Source organism: Acyrthosiphon pisum, chromosome A1 (assembly GCF_005508785.2).
Source record: "Acyrthosiphon pisum isolate AL4f chromosome A1, pea_aphid_22Mar2018_4r6ur, whole genome shotgun sequence".
Lineage (NCBI taxonomy): Eukaryota > Metazoa > Arthropoda > Insecta > Hemiptera > Aphididae > Acyrthosiphon > Acyrthosiphon pisum.
The window spans coordinates 21,872,055-21,896,918 of record NC_042494.1 but is presented as its reverse complement, the minus strand read 5'-3'; the positions used below and the strand labels follow the sequence as shown (position 1 = coordinate 21,896,918).

At 26.9% G+C, this 24,864-nt stretch overlaps 1 protein-coding gene and 5 non-coding genes across 7 annotated transcripts; 1 reads left to right on the top strand and 5 right to left on the bottom strand.

The window, feature by feature from the left end:
- Positions 1-4,620: 4,620 nt before the first annotated feature.
- On the bottom strand, positions 4,621-4,678 carry Mir3055-1 (microRNA mir-3055-1). Its single transcript, NR_040239.1, has one exon. It is a non-coding gene; the product is annotated as a microRNA mir-3055-1 (primary transcript).
- A 371-nt stretch (positions 4,679-5,049) lies between these two features.
- Mir3055-2 (microRNA mir-3055-2) lies at positions 5,050-5,107 on the bottom strand. Its single transcript, NR_130448.1, has one exon. It is a non-coding gene; the product is annotated as a microRNA mir-3055-2 (primary transcript).
- Positions 5,108-6,551: 1,444 nt separating this feature from the next.
- On the bottom strand, positions 6,552-6,609 carry Mir3055-3 (microRNA mir-3055-3). The gene has a single exon (NR_130449.1). It is a non-coding gene; the product is annotated as a microRNA mir-3055-3 (primary transcript).
- A 1,447-nt stretch (positions 6,610-8,056) lies between these two features.
- On the bottom strand, positions 8,057-8,114 carry Mir3055-4 (microRNA mir-3055-4). Its single transcript, NR_130450.1, has one exon. It is a non-coding gene; the product is annotated as a microRNA mir-3055-4 (primary transcript).
- Positions 8,115-10,423: 2,309 nt separating this feature from the next.
- Positions 10,424-10,481, bottom strand: Mir3055-5 (microRNA mir-3055-5). The gene has a single exon (NR_130451.1). It is a non-coding gene; the product is annotated as a microRNA mir-3055-5 (primary transcript).
- A 5,064-nt stretch (positions 10,482-15,545) lies between these two features.
- LOC107885357 lies at positions 15,546-23,178 on the top strand. Of its 2 annotated transcripts, XM_029486802.1 has the most exons (11): positions 15,546-16,115; positions 16,184-16,264; positions 19,619-19,817; positions 19,915-20,067; positions 20,616-20,708; positions 20,782-20,868; positions 21,294-21,479; positions 21,841-21,933; positions 22,122-22,372; positions 22,449-22,608; positions 22,683-23,178. In XM_029486802.1, exons 3-11 carry the CDS (start codon positions 19,625-19,627, stop codon positions 22,802-22,804), a joined length of 1,338 nt encoding a protein of 445 aa, XP_029342662.1. In that variant the 5' UTR covers positions 15,546-16,115; positions 16,184-16,264; positions 19,619-19,624; the 3' UTR covers positions 22,805-23,178. The 2 variants fall into 2 exon arrangements, with proteins under 2 accessions (XP_029342662.1, XP_029342663.1); XM_029486803.1 differs by lacking the exon at positions 20,782-20,868 and having other exon boundaries at positions 15,546-16,264.
- The last annotated feature ends 1,686 nt before the right edge of the window (positions 23,179-24,864 follow it).

Here is a 24,864-nt window from a genome sequence, read left to right as displayed (position 1 = left end):
TGCGCTGACATCCTCTTAACCTGTGTAATTTTACAAAAATCACGGCTTAAATATATAAGGTTATTGAAATAGTACCCCCACTATATCATTTTATCACGTTAAGGAATTAAAATGGCAGTGTAAGGGGACGACCTATAGGTACTGGCTATACTATGATATTATAATATACCTACTATGATATGGACCGTACCCTTAAGCTGCCTTTTTTTTTTTTTTGGAAAACAGAATGGGCTATGTGAAATAACCTTGAATATTTAAACCATACGAAAAATGGTCCGAGCTCTCTACAGTTAATGTAGCACTCTGTAAACTATTGAACTGATTGATATGAAATTTACTCGGGTTGATCAGTATATATGATGTAGATTGTAGATGATACATTTCAAGTTGTTCGGAGGATCATAGCCTAAGTATTAGCATATTAGTTATTAATCGAAACGCTATTTTTTTTACAATGTCTATGTTGTACGCACCATCGCGTTTGTGCTGGCCGCCTATATTTCCCCTACCAGGTCCCAAACAACTGGACTATGATTTCGGACTATGCATAATTTCCACCAATCGTCAGTTGCCATTGCTATTTGAACGGTGCGTGGTATTCGTCGTCGCCACAGTAATCTGACATTAAAGGTGTCTGTGCCGTCTTTCCAATTTTCGGAAATTCTATACAATTTTAAAATTGTATTTAATATTTTAGTTACTGCCTTAATATATATATATCATAGTAAATTTTCTTTTTTTTAACGGGTAGCTCACCAGACATGTATTTTTCAATTTTTGCTTCTTGAAGGCCTACATAATTGAAATATCATTATATTTATTTCTTGTTCTACGTACAGTCTGAGATAACATATCAATTGGTGGTAATTTACTTGTAGTTGTTTTAGATACATCTGAAACTATTTTACTGACAACATTTCTTGTAGGTTCGCATGACGTTTTAGCTTCATTTTTTAACTTATCAATTGCTTCTTTAACATTAACTTTATCAGCATTTGGAGGGTGACTATGTGTGGGCATTTTTATAATTTCTCATAAAAACAAGTAAAAAAAAATTTAATTGACTGAAAAAACAAATGCATTTTTGACACCAAAAGTATTAATCTGTTTTGACGTACTTGATTCTTCGTCATTAGTTGTATCGCCAAATACATTTATTTTCAGTCGATCGGTGTAAGCTATGCAAATATCCGTCGTACGAAAGTAGCTTTTTTCCTTTTTGGCTATTTACAAAAATTAAATTTGACATTTTTCGTTTTTGTTTTCACGGATATGAAATGGTAACCACGCTCACAAGTGTGATGCCGATACATTATCGAAAATTTCGATGGTTTGTATTTGTCAACTTATTTTATCATTTTTATTATTTCAACAAAATACAGGTATCCTATTGCAAGTTCTAATAGTACCTATCTGATTACGCGGCTTAATATAAAAATATCGAAAATGAGATAATCATAAATGACTATTATATTGAATTCTACTTATATATTTTATATTATATTATACTATGATTTACAAATAATACGCGTATTATTATATTATTATTATATTACAAATAATACGCGTATGTTAGTATAACTATAACCTAAATGATGAGAAGTTAGAAAAGTTTAAAGTTTAAAAATCTTTTTTATGTATATTGTTATAAATTAAGGGACAATATTACTGGAGATATTTTGAATATAGGATATTTGTAACGGGGATATTTGTAACGGGGATATTTTGAACGAGGAATATTTTGATGCATGGGATATTTTGAGGGTGCACCGAATGTAATGATATTATTTTGATGTTATATTTTTTTGGAGTAGGTATATCAACCCTTAAAACACACAAAAATTAAAAAATTAAGAAATCATCTCTCTGAGATTTTAGAGTAAAACCAGTTAAAAAAAAAATTAGATTTCGTTTTTAAAATTTTAATTAAGATATTTACAAAATGTTAGTTCACTGTAGGTACTAATACAAACAATAAATTATTATTCGAAAACACATTTCATGTACCTACTTGTTACTTTATATTAAATACCTATAAAAGAACTAAAAATAAACATATGATTATATTATACTAAGTGACTATAATATAATATAATATATAAAAAAATTAAATATTTATTACGAATACTTATCGTTTACACAAACAACAAAAAAAATTCTAAAAAAAATTCAGAAACTAAATCAAGTTTCATAAATCCACGAATACTTAGTATTTTTAAATTACAACAAAACAACTAAAATCGTTATTCTTGGGTTTAAAAAGTAATTTTTTATATTTATATACTTATAAAGTTATATTCAGTGGTAGGTAAATAATACATACTGTTTAATAGCAATAATCATACAACTTTCATAACATTATTTTTTATTTAAATTGATCTTAAAAAATGTAATAATAAAATAAAAATTCCCAGCTCATGCACATTATAAATAATGGTCGTGTCCTATCAAAAACCGGATGGCCAGAACTCTATACCCATCAATATTTATATTGGATAAACAAATATATAAATATAGGTTTTTTGATAACTTTGATAAAACAAACATTAAATTTAATTATGTCCCTTTTGTAGCCTGAAAAATATTTTAATTTGTTTAATATAAATATATATACATAGTATTACATTTTTTTTTTTAAATAACTTATTTATATTTGTTGCAATTAATCAGATGAAATCCAAAACTTGATTCGGCCGAATATCACGAACTGCTAAATTTTAAACTACATAGCAATTCATGATATTAGGTCGACCCAGTTATGTCACTGCGGGTTCCTGAAAATAATTTCATTTGGACAAATATATTTAGTAAATAACATAAGTACATTGGTATTTAATTACAAAGTTAAAAAAAAAAATAATTTATATTTGTTGAAATCTATCAGACGAAATCCAAAACTTGATTCTATCGCTTATCACAAACTGCTAAATTTTAAATCACATAGCGGTTCGCGATAAGCGATCGACCCAGTTATGTCCCTTTTGTAGCCTGAAAAATGTTTTAATTTGAACTAATGTAAATATATATACATTATACATAGACTTATAGTATTACATTTTTTTTTAAATAACTAATTCATATTTTTTAAAAAATATCAGACGAAATCCAAAACTTGATTCGACCACTTATTGCGAACTGTTAAATTTTAAACTACATAGCACTTCGCGATATTGGGCCGACCCAGTTAAGTCACCGCAGGTTCCTGAAAATAATTTTATTTAGACTAATATATTTATTAAAGTACATAGGTACATGGGTATTTATATTACAAAGTTAAAAAAATAAATAATTTATATTTGTTGAAATCTATCAGACGAAATCCAAAACTTGATTCTATCGCTTATCACAAACTGCTAAATTTTAAATCACATAGCGGTTCGCGATAAGCGATCGACCCAGTTATGTCTCTTTAGTAGCCTGAAAAATGTTTTAATTTGAACTAATATAATTATTAAATTACATAGGTACATTGGTATTTATATTACAAAGCTAAAAAAATAACTAATTTATATTTGTTGAAACCTATCAGACGAAATCCAAAACTTGATACGACCACTTATTGTGAACTGTTAAATTTTAAACTACATAGCACTTCGCGATATTGGGCCGACCCAGTTAAGTCACCGCAGGTTCCTGAAAATAATTTTATTTAGACTAATATAATTATTAAAGTACATAGGTACATTGGTTATTATATTACATATTTAAAAAATTAACTTATTTATATTTGTTGAAATCTTCAGACGAAATCCAAAACTTGATTCGGCAAAATATCACGAACTGCTAAATTTTAAACTACATAGCAATTCATGATATTAAGTCGACCCAGTTATGTCACTGCAGGTTCCTGAAAATAATTTCATTTGGACAAATATATTTATTAAATTACATAAGTACATTGGTATTTATTTACAAAGTTAAAAAAATAAATAATTTATATTTGTTGAAATCTATCAGACGAAATCCAAAACTTGATTCTATCGCTTATAACAAACTGTTAAATTTTAAATCACATAGCGGTTCGCGATAAGCGGTCGACCCAGTTGTGTCCCTTTTGTAGCCTGAAAAATGTTTTAATTTGAACTAATATAATTATTAAATTACATAGGTACATTGGTTATTATATTACATATTTAAAAAATTAACTAATTTATATTTGTTGAAATCTTCAGACGAAATCCAAAACTTGATTCGGCCGAATATCACGAACCGCTAAATTTTAAATCACATAGCGGTTCGCGATAAGCGATCGACCCAGTTATGTCCCTTTTGTAGCCTGAAAAATGTTTTAATTTGAACTAATGTAAATATATATACATTATACATAAACTTATAGTATTACATTTTTTTTTAAATAACTAATTCATATTTTTTAAAATATATCAGACGAAATCTAAAACTTGATTCGACCACTTATTGCGAACTGTTAAATTTTAAACTACATAGCACTTCGCGATATTGGGCCGACCCAGTTAAGTCACTGCAGGTTCCTGAAAATAATTTTATTTAGACTAATATAATTATTAAAGTACATAGGTCCATTGGTTATTATATTACATATTTAAAAAATTAACTAATTTATATTTGTTGAAATCTTCAGACGAAATCCAAAACTTGATTCGGCCGCTTATCGCGAACTGCTAAATTTTAAATCACATAGCGGTTCGCGATAAACGATCGACCCAGTTATGTCTCTTTAGTAGCCTGAAAAATGTTTTAATTTGAACTAATATAATTATTAAATTACATAAGTACATTGGTATTTATTTACAAAGCTAAAAAAATAACTAATTTATATTTTTTAAAATATATCAGACGAAATCTAAAACTTGATTCGACCACTTATTGCGAACTGTTAAATTTTAAACTACATAGCACTTCGCGATATTGGGCCGACCCAGTTAAGTCACTGCAGGTTCCTGAAAATAATTTTATTTAGACTAATATAATTATTAAAGTACATAGGTACATTGGTTATTATATTACATATTTAAAAAATTAACTAATTTATATTTGTTGAAATCTTCAGACGAAATCCAAAACTTGATTCGGCCGCTTATCGCGAACTGCTAAATTTTAAATCACATAGCGGTTCGCGATAAACGATCGACCCAGTTATGTCTCTTTAGTAGCCTGAAAAATGTTTTAATTTGAACTAATATAATTATTAAATTACATAGGTACATTGGTATTTAAATTACAAAGCTAAAAAAATAACTAATTTATATTTGTTGAAACCTATCAGACGAAATCCATAACTTGATTCGACCACTTATCGCGAACTGCTAAATTTTAAACTACATAGCACTTCGCGATATTGGGCCGACCCAGTTAAGTCACTGCAGGTTCCTGAAAATAATTTTGCTTAGACTAATATAATTATTAAATTACATAGGTACATTGGTTATTATATTACATATTTAAAAAATTAACTAATTTATATTTGTTGAAATCTTCAGACGAAATCCAAAACTTGATTCGGCAAAATATCACGAACTGCTAAATTTTAAACTACATGGCAATTCATGATATTAAGTCGACCCAGTTATGTCACTGCAGGTTCCTGAAAATAATTTCATTTGGACAAATATATTTATTAAATTACATAAGTACATTGGTATTTATTTGCAAAGTTATAAAAATAAATAATTTATACTTGTTGAAATCTATCAGACGAAATCCAAAACTTGATTCGGCCGCTTATCGCGAACTGCTAAATTTTAAATCACATAGCGGTTCGCGATAAGCGATCGACCCAGTTATGTCTCTTTAGTAGCCTAAAAAATGTTTTAATTTGAACTAATATAATTATTAAAGTACATAGGTACATTGGTTATTATATTACATATTTAAAAAATTAACTAATTTATATTTGTTGAAATCTTCAGACGAAATCCAAAACTTGATTCGGCAAAATATCACGAACTGCTAAATTTTAAACTACATGGCAATTCATGATATTAAGTCGACCCAGTTATGTCACTGCAGGTTCCTGAAAATAATTTCATTTGGACAAATATATTTATTAAATGACATAAGTACATTGGTATTTATTTACAAAGTTAAAAAAATAACTAATTTATATTTGTTGAAATCTTCAGACGAAATCCAAAACTTGATTCGGCCGCTTATCGCGAACTGCTAAATTTTAAATCACATAGCGGTTCGCGATAAGCGATCGACCCAGTTATGTCTCTTTAGTAGCCTGAAAAATGTTTTAATTTGAACTAATATAATTATTAAATTACATAGGTACATTGGTTATTATATTACATATTTAAAAAATTAACTAATTTATATTTGTTGAAATCTTCAGACGAAATCCAAAACTTGATTCAGCCGAATATCACGAACTGTTAAATTTTAAACTACATAGCACTTCGCGATATTGGGCCGACCCAGTTAAGTCACTGCAGGTTCCTGAAAATAATTTTATTTAGACTAATATATTTATTAAAGTACATAGGTACATTGGTTATTATATTACATATTTAAAAAAATAAATAATTTATATTTGTTGAAATCTATCAGACGAAATACAAAACTTGATTCGGCCGCTTATCGCGAACTGCTAAATTTTAAATCACATAGCGGTTCGCGATAAACGATCGACCCAGTTATGTCCCTTTTGTAGCCTGAAAAATGTTTTAATTTGAACTAATATAATTATTAAAGTACATAGGTACATTGGTTATTATATTACATATTTAAAAAATTAACTAATTTATATTTGTTGAAATCTTCAGACGAAATCCAAAACTTGATTCGGCCGCTTATCGCGAACTGCTAAATTTTAAATCACATAGCGGTTCGCGATAAGCGATCGACCCAGTTATGTCCCTTTTGTAGCCTGAAAAATGTTTTAATTTGAACTAATATAATTATTAAATTACATAGGTACATTGGTTATTATATTACATATTTAAAAAATTAACTAATTTATATTTGTTGAAACCTATCAGACGAAATCCAAAACTTGATTCGACCACTTATCGCGAACTGCTAAATTTTAAACTACATAGCACTTCGCGATATTGGGCCGACCCAGTTAAGTCACTGCAGGTTCCTGAAAATAATTTTGCTTAGACTAATATAATTATTAAATTACATAGGTACATTGGTATTTATTTACAAAGTTAAAAAAATAAATAATTTATATTTGTTGAAATCTATCAGACGAAATCCAAAACTTGATTCTATCGCTTATAACAAACTGTTAAATTTTAAATCACATAGCGGTTCGCGATAAGCGATCGACCCAGTTATGTCCCTTTTGTAGCCTGAAAAATGTTTTAATTTGAACTAATATAATTATTAAATTACATAGCTAGGTACATTGGTTATTATATTACATATTTAAAAAATTAACTAATTTATATTTGTTGAAATCTTCAGACGAAATCCAAAACTTGATTCGGCCGAATATCACGAACTGCTAAATTTTAAACTACATAGCAATTCATGATATTAGGTCGACCCAGTTATGTCACTGCAGGTTCCTGAAAATAATTTCATTTGGACAAATATATTTATTAAATGACATAAGTACATTGGTATTTATTTACAAAGTTAAAAAAATAACTAATTTATATTTGTTGAAATCTATCAGACGAAATCCAAAACTTGATTCTATCGCTTATCACAAACTGCTAAATTTTAAATCACATAGCGGTTCGCGATAAGCGATCGACCCAGTTATGTCCCTTTTGTAGCCTGAAAAATGTTTTAATTTGAACTAATGTAAATATATATATATTATTCATAGACTTAGAGTATTACATTTTTTTTAAATAACTAATTCATATTTTTTAAAATATATCAGACGAAATCTAAAACTTGATTCGACCACTTATTGCGAACTGTTAAATTTTAAACTACATAGCACTTCGCGATATTGGGCCGACCCAGTTAAGTCACTGCAGGTTCCTGAAAATAATTTTATTTAGACTAATATAATTATTAAAGTACATAGGTACATTGGTTATTATATTACATATTTAAAAAATTAACTAATTTATATTTGTTGAAATCTTCAGACGAAATCCAAAACTTGATTCGGCCGCTTATCGCGAACTGCTAAATTTTAAATCACATAGCGGTTCGCGATAAACGATCGACCCAGTTATGTCTCTTTAGTAGCCTGAAAAATGTTTTAATTTGAACTAATATAATTATTAAATTACATAGGTACATTGGTATTTATATTACAAAGCTAAAAAAATAACTAATTTATATTTGTTGAAAGCTATCAGACGAAATCCAAAACTTGATTCGACCACTTATCGCGAACTGCTAAATTTTAAACTACATAGCACTTCGCGATATTGGGCCGACCCAGTTAAGTCACTGCAGGTTCCTGAAAATAATTTTGCTTAGACTAATATAATTATTAAATTACATAGGTACATTGGTTATTATATTACATATTTAAAAAATTAACTAATTTATATTTGTTGAAATCTTCAGACGAAATCCAAAACTTGATTCGGCAAAATATCACGAACTGCTAAATTTTAAACTACATGGCAATTCATGATATTAAGTCGACCCAGTTATGTCACTGCAGGTTCCTGAAAATAATTTCATTTGGACAAATATATTTATTAAATTACATAAGTACATTGGTATTTATTTACAAAGTTAAAAAAATAAATAATTTATATTTGTTGAAATCTATCAGACGAAATCCAAAACTTGATTCTATCGCTTATAACAAACTGTTAAATTTTAAATCACATAGCGGTTCGCGATAAGCGATCGACCCAGTTATGTCCCTTTTGTAGCCTGAAAAATGTTTTAATTTGAACTAATATAATTATTAAATTACATAGCTAGGTACATTGGTTATTATATTACATATTTAAAAAATTAACTAATTTATATTTGTTGAAATCTTCAGACGAAATCCAAAACTTGATTCGGCCGAATATCACGAACTGCTAAATTTTAAACTACATAGCAATTCATGATATTAGGTCGACCCAGTTATGTCACTGCAGGTTCCTGAAAATAATTTCATTTGGACAAATATATTTATTAAATTACATAAGTACATTGGTATTTATTTATCAAAGTTATAAAAATAAATAATTTATACTTGTTGAAATCTATCAGACGAAATACAAAACTTGATTCTATCGCTTATCACAAACTGCTAAATTTTAAATCACATAGCGGTTCGCGATAAGCGATCGACCCAGTTATGTCCCTTTTGTAGCCTGAAAAATGTTTTAATTTGAACTAATATAATTATTAAAGTACATAGGTACATTGGTTATTATATTACATATTTAAAAAATTAACTAATTTATATTTGTTGAAATCTTCAGACGAAATCCAAAACTTGATTCGGCCGCTTATCGCGAACTGCTAAATTTTAAATCACATAGCGGTTCGCGATAAGCGATCGACCCAGTTATGTCCCTTTTGTAGCCTGAAAAATTTTTTAATTTGAACTAATATAATTATTAAATTACATAGGTACATTGGTTATTATATTACATATTTAAAAAATTAACTAATTTATATTTGTTGAAACCTATCAGACGAAATCCAAAACTTGATTCGACCACTTATCGCGAACTGCTAAATTTTAAACTACATAGCACTTCGCGATATTGGGCCGACCCAGTTAAGTCACTGCAGGTTCCTGAAAATAATTTTGCTTAGACTAATATAATTATTAAATTACATAGGTACATTGGTATTTATTTACAAAGTTAAAAAAATAAATAATTTATATTTGTTGAAATCTATCAGACGAAATCCAAAACTTGATTCTATCGCTTATAACAAACTGTTAAATTTTAAATCACATAGCGGTTCGCGATAAGCGATCGACCCAGTTATGTCCCTTTTGTAGCCTGAAAAATGTTTTAATTTGAACTAATATAATTATTAAATTACATAGGTACATTGGTTATTATATTACATATTTAAAAAATTAACTAATTTATATTTGTTGAAATCTTCAGACGAAATCCAAAACTTGATTCGGCAAAATATCACGAACTGCTAAATTTTAAACTGCATGGCAATTCATGATATTAAGTCGACCCAGTTATGTCACTGCAGGTTCCTGAAAATAATTTCATTTGGACAAATATATTTATTAAATTACATAAGTACATTGGTATTTATTTACAAAGTTATAAAAATAAATAATTTATACTTGTTGAAATCTATCAGACGAAATACAAAACTTGATTCTATCGCTTATCACAAACTGCTAAATTTTAAATCACATAGCGGTTCGCGATAAGCGATCGACCCAGTTATGTCCCTTTTGTAGCCTGAAAAATGTTTTAATTTGAACTAATATAATTATTAAAGTACATAGGTACATTGGTTATTATATTACATATTTAAAAAATTAACTAATTTATATTTGTTGATATCTTCAGACGAAATCCAAAACTTGATTCGGCCGCTTATCGCGAACTGCTAAATTTTAAATCACATAGCGGTTCGCGATAAACGATCGACCCAGTTATGTCTCTTTAGTAGCCTGAAAAATGTTTTAATTTGAACTAATATAATTATTAAATTACATAGGTACATTGGTATTTATATTACAAAGCTAAAAAAATAACTAATTTATATTTGTTGAAACCTATCAGACGAAATCCAAAACTTGATTCGACCACTTATCGCGAACTGCTAAATTTTAAACTACATAGCACTTCGCGATATTGGGCCGACCCAGTTAAGTCACTGCAGGTTCCTGAAAATAATTTTGCTTAGACTAATATAATTATTAAATTACATAGGTACATTGGTTATTATATTACATATTTAAAAAATTAACTAATTTATATTTGTTGAAATCTTCAGACGAAATCCAAAACTTGATTCGGCCGAATATCACGAACTGCTAAATTTTAAACTACATAGCAATTCATGATATTAAGTCGACCCAGTTATGTCACTGCAGGTTCCTGAAAATAATTTCATTTGGACAAATATATTTATTAAATTACATAAGTACATTGGTATTTATTTACAAAGTTAAAAAAATAACTAATTTATATTTGTTGAAATCTATCAGACGAAATCCAAAACTTGATTCTATCGCTTATCACAAACTGCTAAATTTTAAATCACATAGCGGTTCGCGATAAGCGATCGACCCAGTTATGTCCCTTTTGTAGCCTGAAAATTGTTTTAATTTGAACTATATAAAAATATATACATAGGTTTAAAATTAAATTTTCTTAAAATAAATATTTCATATTTGTTGAAATCTATCAGATGCAGATGTTGGTTGCAGTGGTGGTTCACCTTTACCTCAACTACCGCTTAAACGGGTTCTATGTTTTAATATATACACATAGTAATACGTTAAAAACGATAGTCGCAGTAAGGTTATTGACGTTGATAATATTACTGTATTTGAATTGATCCAAGGTCGACGACGAACGTAATAATATAAGTACTATTATACTGTATTTAAAAATCTATTTTTTTTATTCTACCTTAAATAAATATATTATTTACGTTAAAACGAATAATATCTTGTACCTATGTATACCATATTACACAATTATATTTGATTTATTTATATTTATATTTATTTATATAATATAATTATATAGTAGAAATACTAAGTATGCTCTATTATTTTACCCTATAAACCCATTATTACTCACCCACCCATTATTAAGGCAGTTCAATTGAACTACTTGTAGTACATTTTCGGCGCCACTGGGTAGATACTTGTTATTTATATATGTTAACTAGTCGCATATAAGCTCCGCTGCGAGTACCTTTTTTTAGTGTTAACTCTGGCAGGAAATAAAACGGGAAAAATTGGGTTCAGGTAATCTTCGCCAGTGAAGAAAATCAAGTAACAATATACAATACATATAATAGGTGTAATACAAACCTATTATTTTTTTTTTTAGATCATAATTTTACTATAATTATAATTAGGTATACGACACTATGCGTGTATGCCAAAAAATATATAAAACTTAAAATAAAATTAATAATTGTTTGAACAAATCAAACAAATTTTAATGGCCGGTATTACGCCAAAAATATTAATAGATGATTGTAAATTGAAATCACAAAATATGATGGTATGTTACATTATGACATAATGCAATAATATTTTAAACTGTGAGCTAAAATTATGTTATAACATTTGTAGATATTCCAACTATTAATTCCAATAAAAATCTATTATTATAACTAGGTATCTATAGCGTTCTCAAACACCATAATATTTTTTCATTTTGAATTTTTGAATTATTTAGTTGAGATATACCTATTATTCAGTTTTACATAAGCAAGGCTTTAACACTGGTGGAGTTTCCATATACCTATACAGATAAGAAAATAAAACTAGTGGAGTTCCCATTAGACTTTTTCATTACCTTTTTATATATCCGGTATTCTGGCGGAATTGATCCGCGGTATCGATATCCAATCTGACAGTTGTACTTCCAACCCTTGTAGAATGCAGTTATGTGACTGTTATGTGACTAAAAACTGTTTTTTTATACATAATGACTAAGTATTAAAATATAAATAAACATGAAAAAAGTTGGGGGTGCAAAGCTCACCCAAGCCCCCCAAATTGCGCCTATGATTAAGCCAACGCATTTTTATCTACTTATTTGTAACACTATCATTATTCATCAATAATCAGTGATCACCGATGTGTGCACCCCATCATGACTAATGAGTGTTATATTAAGTACTTACCTAACTAATAAATGTTTTTAACTGATCCACAACTGACTATAACGAGGGACTTTGCATATTCAGTGATACAAACAAAAATATGGACAGCCGTTTATAACCATGGTAGTTATGTAAGTGCGTGGAAACTAAAACATGTAAATTCAAAAAAGGAGACAGATAATTCTGAAATAATAAGATTTGCGTAAAAATATATTTTTATTTTTTAGATATGTATGAAATATACAATATGAGTTGAGTAATAACAAAAAAAATATTTAAGAAATTATTGATAATATTATAGAATCTTAAAAAAATGTGAATCGATATAGAAAGGTATATGAATATAATACCTAATATGGCATATTACATTTATATTGAATAAGCGAATCATAAAAAAGTACTATCCACAAATATAAAATCAAAACTGTGAATATATATATACTATAGGTATACACAAGAAAGACTAAAATGTAGAAAATAACTTTTGCTCGGAAAAATTCACATTTTAGAAAATAATTCAATACCTATACCAATGAAAAAATATTAATTTTTTTTTTATGATTTTAACATTAATATTGTAATGTATCAACATTTCTAAATTAATTTGTATTATACTTCCTTAATGACTTAATTACATCCTGGTTTTTAGTCGTCACAATGTCATACCCACATATCTATATTATATTTCGCCTAGAATATTATGACGTTATAGACTCATAGCCAATAATGGAAAAGTTAAAAATTCAGGAATTTTACTAAATATTGCAAACACTTTATACTGTAGTTGACCGAAATTATTTTGTTTATTTGTTTTTTTTTTTGTACAATTCATACTTTTAGTTAATTATTTATAATGCTATATCTATTAGTTTAAAAATAAGATATTATTATACAAAATATGTAAGCAATGTACATAGCAAATATAAAACATTTGTGTAAGCATGTAGTGCTATTTTAGATTTACATGGTAGTACACATTTGGTTTAATTTTCAATCCATTTAAACAGTTGAGAATAAAATAAATTACCATACTTTTCATACGTTTCTTAAGATCTAACTTAAAATTAAATAATTGGCATTATCTAGTATAGAAGTACAGTAAAAATAAATTTTAAAAAACCATGAATAAATAATTTAGGTCTGATCTACAATCTTATATTCCAGTATTACACTCATATTTGGTATTTAAATGTAATCAGTTAATTTCGATGAATGGACTATGGAGTAAGTATATTGTTTATTATTCTTCAGAAATAATTTTGCACAGCACGAATTTGAATTTTGTGAAATTGGCTCAAAATATTATATGATTGTTGATGTTGTTGATTACGATGTTAATTAAATAAAAATCAACTTTCCTGTTTTAAATAAAACATGTGCCTTAGTTAAATAATTTGTCAAGCGAAAAGTATATATTTTTAGTTGTTACATATTATAAACTATAATTACATACGTTTTAAAATTAATAACCCACACAGCAATTTGAAAATATTTATATTGTAGACATATGTTTTCCTTGTGTTCTTGAAAATATTTTGTTTAAAAATATTTTGACAATATGTTTATATTATGAGCAACAATATATATACAAATTAATATTTAAAACATATTGTAGCAGTATGTGTTTTATGTGTTGAAGAAAATATTGTAGAAAACATCATTAAAATATACGTTGACAATATTTTTTTTCATTGATTGAGATCATATGTTCTGGTAGATATTGTAACAATGTTTTTATTTAATGGACAACAAAATATTGTAGGAAACATGATTAAAATATACGTTAACAATGTTTTTTTTCATTGATTGAGAGCATATGTTCTGGTAGATATTGTAACAATGAGTTTATTTAATGGACATCAACATATTTTAAGAAACATTAAGGAAAAATATTGATACAACGTATTTCTGTATATTGTTGATAAAATATGTTCTGGTAGATCTCATGACAATAATATTAATTTATGACGGCTTCTACCTATGCATTTCTATTTTAATTAGTATTATTTTTTAGTCGGTACCTACGATCTACCTATCAACGCCTATAATAATTAATTGTATACATGTTGACACATGCTGAATGCTGATGATACATTAAAATATAGTATTAATTGTTTTATTCCCTGTGTAAATGTGTAGGTAATAAATATTAATATAGTAATTATAATAATTCCTTTAGATTATTAAAATTGATATTAATAGTTTCAAACTTGTAAATTACCAAACAATATTGTTTTAATATTATCGTTTCTCGCCATGTTCGATTGACTAAAAAACAGACAGATTTAATATGTTTTTGCAGTGTTTTATTTTATTATGAGTGGAAAGCGCATACGATAAATTACTATAATAGTGCCGATTTCGTAAAAGAACCTATAGTAGTAATAAAATAAGAAAACTAATTATTTAATTTTAACCCAGATACTAAAAATTAAGTTTCTTTAAAAAAGTAAATACTAACATATAATTATAAAATTATACATTTATAATAAAAACAAAATAATAAAAAATACCTAGTATAAAATTGTATATTTACCTATAGGTACTCATAAATTCCCTAACTATAGGGACGTACGTATTTGAGTCGAAATTAATTGATATATATACAATATATATTGTAGTATATAATATATATACTATAGACCCCGTAGACATATTAATAATTTTTATATTACGTTGCATAGGTATTAACTTTACCAGACTAGGTAAAAACGTGTGAATGTTATTAATAATATCATATTAATAAATTTTGAACCAATAAATTAGGTATATTCTTACATGAACAAAAGTAAAAAACGTCGTTATGACGTTATACCAATTTGAATAATATGTACCCATTTCGATTTTTAATGTACCTACCTACGTAATTTTAATCAATCAATTATTTATTGATGGCGTCATGGCAATAATTTAATAGTATGTAATATAATTATTATTTTAACCATTATTTGGAATTTAACATTTGTAAACGGACTAACGGAGACTCCCCAATCGGCAATCGCTACCTCCGATATATTATTGATACAATATATAATATTTATTATATTATTATGATTTATTATAATATACGTATAATTTGACAACGTATAATATTGTGTCTGCCGTCTGCCGAGTACCGGACTGGCGGTGGGGATTACTAGATGGGTTATCGGACAGGAGAGCGAAGTAGGTGTACACACTACACAGCCGCGATATCATTCAATTATTATTATTACACTAAAAATGTTCGAATTTCGGAATTACCCAAGATAAGCCGACGACGCACCGCCGTCACAGTCGGCGATCGCCGACCGTCAACCCCGCGGCCCGCAACATAATACGTTATGTACGGCCATCCCTGCACCCACTGTGCAGACATACAGTAACAGTGATCAGTGAACACGTCATGGTTATTATTTTTCTCATACAGCGTTCAACATCAACTATTGGTACTTATTACTATTTTGCAGTTTCCCTTAGTTTACAATTTTAGTGTTATACCTATTATTTACTACAGCGACGGCTGTAACGGCTACAGCAACGGTAAAAAGTATTTACCTATAACAGTTCAATATAGTACACAACATACATCACATCGGTAAGTTCCCTATTTTGCTATTTTATTAGATACCAAATCATTATATTTTATTAGTTTATTAAAATGTTACTATGTATTATAAACCTAATACTTTATACACCTAATTTATAAATTCAATACCTATTAAAATGGCACAAATATTGCAGAACAAATACTGAGGTAACATACATAAAAAAATAATAATTTTCTATTAAAGTATAAGTAAGTAATAAAATATGAATTTCTATTTAGATATAGGTAGGTATGTAAATAAAAATGATATTTCAATGATAAATTAAATAACAGTACATTTATTTCATCAATCAAATAACTTTAGGTACCTACCTATGGTTCTATGTAAATTAATTTCTTATGGTGTCAACATTGTTATTAATTATTAATGTTATACCTAAATTTAATTTTCAATTATTTCTAATAAGTACACAAATAATTATGATAGTTTAGTATTCATTAAATAAATATAGTATTTATACTGAATAAAGTTATAGTTCTTCTAAAAATATTATAATTATGATTTACCTATGCTAAGTGCCTAAAGCTATATTATAATCCTACAAATCCAGTTATAAGGATAATAATAATATCATGCATCCACCATATTATATGAAGAAATGAATATCACAATATTATTATATGAAATTACATAATACGATTAAAATACATAATAATAATTAATAAATAGGTAATCATTTCATACAAAATATAGGTAGCAGTTGTGTATTTTGATTTGAATTATGTGAGTAAATATTGTAGGTAGATAATTTATATACAATCCTCTATGGGGTATCTAGGTATCGGACATTTACTTCAATTTTTTAATACTATTTAAATTCAGTTTTATCAGTAAATTATTAAAAACTAGATACCTTAATTAATGTAATACATTTTTAAATATGTATATATTTGTAGGTATTTTATTTTTCAATTTTTCTTTATTTCAAATAGATTTTAAAATGATACGTAGTTACCGAACTAAAAGAAGAAAAATTCAAGAAGAGCTCAAAACTCTTCATTTTTCTAAAAAATCAAATGAAACTTCAAATGATTTTAATGTAAAAAATACTTTATCTACTTCCGAGGAATTAAATATTTCAGCAAATATTATTCAAAAAAATCCTAAAGCTGCTAACAATGATGAAGTTTTAATATCAACATTCAGACAAAACTTGGAACAAGATTATGAAATTCCAGATCACCATAGTAATTATACCAATTGTACCAACGGTTATACAGACGTGAACAAAATTGTAGACAGCTCGGAAACTTTAAAATCACAATTAGCTAATTGGGTGGTTCAATGTAATGTCCCTAATACAACAGTTAATAGACTTTTACCAATTTTAAAACAACATGAATGCCTTCATTCATTGCCACTTGATTGTAGAACATTATTACACTCTAATAATACTAAAATTACAAGTATAAGACTTGTTAATCCTGGCTACTATTTTCATTTTGGATTAAGGGAAGGAATAGTAAAATGTGCTGATCGTTATAATCTTAATTATGAAATAAAAATAATTGTTGGGATTGATGGACTGCCTTTGGCAAAAAGTAGCTCTAGCCAATTTTGGCCTATTTTAGCATATGTACAGCCTTTCAAAGAATATGTTTTTCTTATTGGCCTTTATCATGGATTTGAGAAGCCTATTGAAAGCAATGATTTTTTAAAAGAGTTTATCGATGAAGCTGAACATTTAGTGAAAAATGGCATTAATATTAATAACAGTATTCATAAAGTCTCTATTTTTGCTATATGTGCTGATGCGCCGGCAAAGTCTTTCATAATGAAAGTTAAAGGACACAGTGGATATCATTCTTGCACTAGATGTTTTGTGGAAGGTGAATATTTAAACCGTCGTATGTGCTTTCCATACCAAAAAATTAAACCAAGAGAAAGAAGTCATGAAGGATATACTATTAAAGTACAAGAAGAGCATCATGTTGGCAATTCTTTATCAGACCTCATACGAATCCCTGGTTTTGATATGGTCAACTCTTTCCCATTAGACTATATGCATCTAGTAACATTGGGAGCAATGAGAAAACTAATTAATTTATGGATGCATGGACCTCTAACTGTTCGTTTACCTAGTTTGCAGATTAAAAAAATTTCAAATAACCTGCTATCATTCAAATCATCAATAACAAACGATTTTGTTAGAAAACCAAGAAAAATCGAAGAGGTTAGCCGATGGAAAGCTACTGAGCTACGACAATTTTTGATTTATACTGGACCACTTGCTTTAAAAAACATTCTTACTGAGAGAATGTATGATAACTTTATGTTTTTAAATATTTCTATGACCATTTTACTTAGTTCAAATATTTCGAATAATCTTTTAAACTATGCAAATTCACTTCTAAATTTTTTTGTAAGTGATTTTGAAAATATTTATGGTAAGCACACGGTTTCCCATAATATTCACGGTCTTACACATATTGGCTTGGATTATCAACGGTACGGTCAACTTGATTCATGTAGTTGTTTTGTTTTTGAAAACTATATGAAAACTCTTAAACAAATGTTAAGGAAACACGAAAAGCCACTTGAACAGGTCATTAAACGATACCAAGAGAAAACTACAAATGAAATTGTTAATCATATAAGTAACCAACCTATTGCTACAAAGTTGAGTTATGAACATAGTAATGGCCCTTTAATACAAAATACATGCGAGCCTCAATATTTGAAATTAATTCTTCACAATAAAATAACCATTAATACACGTTCATCATCAGATTCTTATGTTCTTACAAATACTGGAGAAGTTGTTCAAGTTAAAAATATTGCACATTATAATTCTACCAAAGAAGTTCTTATTATTGGATTTGAATTTTTAAATAAGTGCCCATTTTATGATAAGCCAATTAGATCCAGCAAATTGAATATATTCATAGTACAGAATTTATCAAAAAACTTAAAATATTGGAAAATTACAGAAATTAAAAATAAAATCATTTTATTTTCTGTTAAGGAAAGATATATTGCCTTCCCTATTTTACATTCACTTTAGTTCAAGTATTATAGTTTCAAATATTATTGCTGTATAGTGTAAATATTGTTTTATAAAAATGTAAATTTTAATTTTAATTTTAACTTACCTAATTAACTAGAAGGTAAAAATGATGAATGTCTATATATATACCTAGTATTGGATAAATTGATAACCTATGAATAACAAAATTGGACAAATTTAAATATACTTATAGGCTATAGGTAGGTATGACAAATTAAAAATAATATGTAGATACATTTCATTGTCTTTACCTTGGAACATTTGATTATATTGTAAAATTTATTACCTAATTGTTCTGATTTAAATAAAAATATATTTTTACTTAAATTTATAGGGAATAATGTGGCTTATAGTTAATTTTTTAAGCGACAACTCTGTCTCAGCAGTTCCTACAATTTGGCTAAAAAACGGATATTGTGCCTGGCCAAAACAATTCATAAAAAACAAAAATAAGTTTATAGAAAAAAAAATAAAACCAGGAAAATCTCAATTTGACTTTTATAAAGTGAGACTACTATCTGAAAAACCGATTGGTGAGTAATGTATTAATTGTATAAAAATGTATCTATAATACCTTTTAATACATTTTTATAATTTTTTAACTAATTTGTATTTTTAAAATATTTTTAGCATCTTACGCCGAAGCTAGGCTTAAAGCTTTAAAAGCCCAAAGCACTTCAGATCTTTCTTCGGCCGAAGACATTGAATCAAAAACTAACAAAAAAATAAAAAATGCAGTATCAAAAAAAAGTGTACCTAAAGAAACACCACCAGAATTTTCAGGTAAATACTCTATGTGACATTTTTTTGTTTTGTTTGTAGTACCTATTGTTTTGTTTCAGTGATACATAGTCTTACAAAACATAATAACTAGGATTGGATGATATAATTATAAAAAAAGATAGATAAATTATCATAATCTATGCAATAAATATATTTATAGGAATTAATTTCATATTAAAATAAAACAATAAATAATATACTTTTATAATCCAAAAACCTTTTTTAAGAATATTATAAAATATAAAAATATTAGTTTCTGTACCAGATTTAGATTTAGCAAGTTAAGTTGTATGACATTTTATAAAAATTTAGCATTAAAACTATAGTAACAGCAAAAAATAACTAGTCCACAACCAATAAATTAACCAACCTAATAATATGGATAGTAATAAAATAATACATTTAATAATAAAATCAAAAAATATGAAAAATAAAATGGTTGATATTTAAAATATGTATAGACATCATGGAATAAATTTATAATACATGCATTTCCCAATGCTAATATCAAATAATATTGTAATTTATTTTTGTGTTTCATAATATAGATTACAGTGAAAATACGGATATTTATGATAGTGATCAAGATATGTTGTACGTGCCTCCAATAAATTCCAATGACAGTCATTTAAAAAAAAAAGGTTATATTTACAAGTGTTAATCTTACTTAAGTAATATATTTACCTAAAATTAAAATGAATTTATACTATTTAGATCGTGTAAGTTGTAATGAACTGCTGTGTGAAAAACAATTATGTGCCTCTCCACTAAATTTTAAACATTTGGAAAATGACGATATTGGTAAATACTGCCTATGACTGATATTTACTTTTTTATATAATATTAATTTTCTTAAATGCACTATTTTCAAAAAGATAATTATAATGCCACAAATATGGCTTAGGTAGTAAAAGTTAATAAATTTAAATTGCTGTTTAAAGTTATTATCTAATAATATATTATTTTGATTTTCACATGCCTGTACTTTCATATTTTCACTAATACATTTCTTAATTATTACAAAATAATAAATTATTTTGAGTTATTCAAACCTTGACTATGTATTTGATATTTATTAAGTATAAAGTTGAATAATATTACCTAATACATCATTATTTAAGCCTTATTTAAGAAATATGGTTGGTGTTGTGTAAATCAATCACCAATTTTTATAAAACTATTGTATCATATTTTCCTATTGTTATTTTTTTTTATCTATATTTTAGATTGTTTAGAAGTAATCAATAGTCCTGTTGGAAAGTGGAAAGTACTAGATGGAGCAGCAGTTACTATAGCAGATGATTCATTAAATTTCATTAAAAAAAAAGATACTACAGATTCAAAAGTTCAAGTTAAACGCAAACTATTTGCTCAAAGTGATGATGATGATGAGGTGCTGGAGAAAAATTTTGGTATGATGATATTATTTACCATACTTGTAATTATTATTTAAGTAGAATTTCTAGGATTTTTAAATTTAAATATATTTAATAATTAAAAAAATACAACTTAATAATATTAATAATACATACATTTGTTTTACATTTAATTTATAGTAGATAGTTTATCTACTATAGTTTTTTATGTTCTCTTCTTAAAAAAAAAAATTATACATAGATTTTGAAATTGAATTATTGGACATTGCTTATAATAATATTATTGCTATTATACTACTATTGCCATTGTGTAAGACAAAATGTATGAATTTATATTATATTCTATAATGTTAATTAAAAACTTATCCATTAACTTTAAGTTCATTTTTCTCTGAAGGTAATAACAGTAAAATTGTACGATTGGATACTGAAAGTTTTAAGCAAAGTCTTATTGAACCTGCAGATGTAGTAAAAGTGGATGATTTTAATAGTGAGTTATTTACGGTTATTTATCTATTATGCTATAATGCTGTAATACTGTATTTTTTTTTTTTACAACTATAATAAATAATGTTATTAACTTGAATTTAAATATTTTAATGATTTAATTATAATTCAATGTGTTATATTATAGTTGACTGCATTTATATTGATGTACTTAATTTTAATTTTTTCAAGGACTCAATGATTATGTTAGAACATCATTTACCAATTTAAAATATGATATTAAACATTTGGTATATGTATCAGAATCAGTTAAGAAAATGCTCGAAAATGTTAACAATATCTGCTCAGAACTGGGTGTGACAAAAAACTCTAATTTAACTGCTGTATCTGTATTAAATAATGAAAACCTCCCTATATCTAACGAAGAAACTATAAACAGTTTTGAAATGTTACTCGAATCTTCTGCTTATAGAGATAAAGTTGTAAGTATCAAAATTTAGATATAAATTTAACCTATTACTTAATTTTAAAATTGTATGTTATTTGCTTATCTTTTAGGTTTCGGAATTATCACTTTCAGTCGGAAAAACTATTCCTGAAACCATAAGACGTATGATGCAAAAACTATTTGTCGATGATTGGTTACGCAATTACTCCTATATTGGATTTAAAGGCAAAAACAAATTTTCTTCTTTGCACTCGTGTAAAATAATATTTGGTGAGAGTTGATAATTTTTTACCTTCTGATTGTACTATTTATTTATATCTATGTTTAACTATTTATGTTATTAGAAGCTGTTCAAAGCTGTTCAAAGTTTGAAAAAGTCCCTGATATGGAAATAGCACTTACAATAAGCAAGTGGATGGCTCAAGCCACTAATCGTATTACTAAAAAAACTAAAGAAAAATTGTAAATAACATTAAAGTGTACTGTTTTAACATGAAAAAAAAAAACTTTAAAATAAAAATGTTTAAATAAATAAAAAGATTTGTATGGCATTTTATAGTTACTCTTTGAAATATGATTGATTTGGATTTTAAATTATTGAGTAATAATTAGTAGTACAGTAAAACCTTGCTAAGACAGAATCGGTTAGGCCCGTCCAATTTTTCCATCTTAACGGAGTTTCTGACTTGATAGAGGGCTCACATTATTTATTTATTTGAATCGCGACTAAAGAAATTATTCTTTTTATCGTGTTCCAATCTTACAGAAGTTCTGTCTTACCATAGTTTTACTGTATGCGAATTGATTGTGGATATAGAAATTAAAATGGTTGTTGATCAGTAAAAAAAATAATCTTAAAACCTGAATTTAAATTGGATTGTGTCCTAATACTTAATAATTAATTATAATGTGAACAATATTTGGATTTTATTAATAACTTCAAAACTAAAAATTAAATTAAGGTGAACTGAGTTCCATTATGAGGTGAATAAACTGATATATTAATACATTAATTAGTGTACCATGGTTTGTAAGATTAAAGCATATACATAAAATTGAATATAGTTAAATATAGTTGTAACTGTAGTAGGTACTCAATTATATAGCTACAAGCATCAAATAATGAATTGTCTCATTAAATATTTGAGTACATATAGAAAAAATATGTTAACAACACTAATCAATTATTATTGTTAAAATATGTTTATTTACATGTTTCTGAAATATATTACTTAACTATATCTTAGAAATATGTGGTACCACATATTGATGAAATATGTTAAAAAACATAATTCCACAATATGGAATTTTCTGCCACGAGTCGTTGTCACAATATTGCTTCATTATTGCTAACACTTAAATCACATAATTAAAACACAAATTTAAAATATTTTCGTGTTAACAGAAAATATTGATAACATATATGTAAAATATTGTTATGCTGTCTGGGAACTTGACTCTTGAATTATACAAATAATAGAATTGAATACACTTGTAGTTTTCGATTGCATTTACAAGATGTTTTGAACGTATAAATCATTGTTCAATATATTATATGGATTTTTTTTCTTTATATTGGTCGAACCTACAGTAGGTAAAATATTATACTGTGAACAACTTGGGGTCGAATCTGATTCCAAGAAACAAAACAATCGAAATATTTATCTGTATGACAAACAAAAAATATAAAATTTTACTGATATAGGAATCAACTATTTTAATGTAAATATAGATCACTATTAGATCGATGTATAATATACTACAGTGAAACTTCCATATTACGAAGTTTCATAGACAACAAAAACATTTATGATATAGATAATTTCGTTGAGTAAAATTAAATAAATTTGGTTTGAATCTCAAAAATATTTCTTTAAACAGAATATTATGTTGGCAAGATAGAAATTCGTTATATAGATGTTTCACTGCATAGGTATCCTAAATATAGTTGGTAAAAAACAAATGGCTCGACATTTCTTTCGAAAAACCCGACTTATTGAATAAATAATAAGTACCTATAGCGATATAATAAAGCTGTTCCTAATAGCCATGTATCGTATTAGTGTAAAATATAAAAACTTGAAACAATAATACATTTCAGTCTAACTGTGGTACAAATCAAAATATTCTTAAAAAACGAATGTGTAAATTTTTTCTTGATATTTTATAATTAAATGTATATTTTATATACGCCAAACATACATAAATATACATACATACATACATCATGACTCATGATACATACGCGACACATTGTTGTTGAACGAATGATGACGTCAATATCAATATGATGGATTATCAACCCCCTTGTGTTTTCATTCAGACATTTATATTATTCTGAGCCTCGTAATCTACGGCCCGGGCCCCTCACTTCCACCACATGTTCCTCTTTGTTTTCACCCTAGAATTTTCAGCTGCCTAGCTCCGAAGGGACCCGGTCTGTCCCACGTCAATCACGCGCGTGCCACCCTTTGTTTCCCAGGACTTATTTCGAACGTTGTGCGCATGGCGAGCCATTTGCGATAT